Raw genomic sequence first — 2,246 nt, forward strand, 5'->3', positions numbered from 1 at the left:
CGTTGACTCTCTCAACGGGGGGAGTATGTTCCGTACATAAGTCCTACAAGTCGTGCACGACAAAAAAGTAAGCGTACAGCGGACGGCTCGTACAATCATACATACACATACATACATTTATATTAACCAATAATCACACGTACCGCGAAGGAGCGAAGGCACGCGGTATGACTTCAAAGGTGTACAACGCGGTATTGGGGAACATAGTCGGCATCTTTGATCGCGAACTGAAGAGTTCCTTTGCCTTGTCGGCGCTCGAATTGCCGCACATCGGTCATCTCGTTGTCGCAGTCGTCAATTTCGCGGCTTTCTGTGATCTATCGATCAACAAGACTCGGGAAACTTCGGGAAATACGACGAGGGCGAACGACCATCGGGAATCAACGAAGGGATTCAGTCAAAATCGACCCGTGCCACGGAAAAGATCGGCTCCTTCACGGAATACGTTTACGCGAATAATTGTAATTAGAGCCAACGTGATACGAATTTCAGTTATCACGTGTCCGCGACGAAGTGACTCAGGGTATTATCCCCCAGGCGGTGTCTATATCTAAAATATATGCAATGCGGAACTTGTGAACATTTATATAAATTTAACTCATAACTATAAACATATATGTGTGTGTCTGTAAGTCATATGATCATCCATTATTAAATACATATCAACAAAACATTTGGTGCCTCCTGTGAGGTTCACGGAAACCCGCATACAATCCGGACTACCACACGAAGGAGACGACCACTGGACGCAATATCGAGTGCTGATATTCCTGGTTGGCGGGATTTTCGAACGATATTTTACATTGATCTAATGATATCGTTCGCACAGTAAGTTATCCGATTTCAATCTATCACAAATCATATAATAATGGCCGACAAAATTAAACTCCTCGTGCAAAAGCGGACGTTGCTAAAGTCGCAGATCACGACTCTGGCCAATCTCCTCGACAAAGACAAAATAGACGGCAAAACCTTGAGATTACGTATCACGCGTTTAACCGAACTATACCACGCGTTTGAAGAGTATAGTGATGAGCTCGCGGTGTTAGATCCGAGCGACGTTCATCATTCCGAATTCTCTAATATACAAGAACGATTTTACACTCTCGCGGGCAACGTCGAGAATAAGTTGAGCGCGGCGAATATAGCGAATAAGGACGACGGTATATCGAGTGACGAAATCCGAATCGAGAACACGGAAACAGCAACAACGTTCAAAAAAAGACGCGTCAAACTTCCCGAAGCTCCTCTCCCGACATTCGATGGCAAATTTGAAAATTGGTTGTCGTTCAAAAACACGTTCTCTTCTATGATTGGCGCGCAAACGGATTTAACAGACGTCGACAAATTACATTATCTGAAATCCGCGTTAACAGATGAGGCCGGCAATAAAATAAAAATATTTGCGATCGACGGGGTGAGTTATACGAAGGCTTGGGAGTTGCTTGAGCGTTCGTACGAAGTGAAACGGATCCTAATCATGCGACACCTCGCGGCTATGGTAAATTTGCCTATGTTAGACAAGGAAAATACAAGCGATTTGACAAAGCTCGCTGACGATGCTCAGCAACACATCGCGGCATTAAATACGTTAGGCGTCACAATCGGACAAGAGATGATCGTGTATCTCATAGAAAGCAAATTACCGAAAGCGACGTTAGATAAATGGCAGTCGACGCTTGTGAGAGACACCTTTCCCAAACTCGAAGACTTATATGAATTCGTATACAAAACAGCGGTGTGCGCGTCGATACGGGAGCGACCGATATCAACAGAAACAAATAAGAGCAAGTACGAACCGCCATTCAAGAAGAGGAAATTCGACGCGTCGAATCGGGCACTTGTAGTAAAGGCATCGCGCAATTGCATTGCGTGTAAAGGCAAACGACATCCGCTTTATACGTGTAACGTATTTAAACAATTAGCCGTGACAGAACGTATCGACATGGTGTGAAAGGCGAAACTATGCTTCAATTACCTCTCATTACGAGGTACCGTGTAAATTCTCAAATTGTACGGTATGTCAGAAACGTCACAACACCCTGTTGCATAACGACAATCACGCGAACAAAACGGATCTGTCTAATTCCACGAACATTCAATCTAAATGACTATCAATTTTATCCGATCGCAGCGCACCGAGTCTCGTTGCATTAACTATACCATACGTTACTCCACAGCTTCTAACAAGTGCATTAATATATATATGCAACTCCAAACGTAACACTCATGTTGGTATCGAATGT

General features: G+C 43.9%; 1 protein-coding gene across 1 annotated transcript; it reads left to right on the forward strand.

The window, feature by feature from the left end:
• Positions 1-868: 868 nt before the first annotated feature.
• Positions 869-1,954, forward strand: LOC108732197 (uncharacterized). Its single transcript, XM_018462877.1, has one exon. It carries the CDS (start codon positions 869-871, stop codon positions 1,952-1,954), a length of 1,086 nt encoding a protein of 361 aa, XP_018318379.1.
• The last annotated feature ends 292 nt before the right edge of the window (positions 1,955-2,246 follow it).

This window comes from Mycetomoellerius zeteki, unplaced genomic scaffold (assembly GCF_001594055.1).
Source record: "Mycetomoellerius zeteki isolate Tzet28-1 unplaced genomic scaffold, Tzet1.0 scaffold149, whole genome shotgun sequence".
NCBI classification, from domain to species: domain Eukaryota; kingdom Metazoa; phylum Arthropoda; class Insecta; order Hymenoptera; family Formicidae; genus Mycetomoellerius; species Mycetomoellerius zeteki.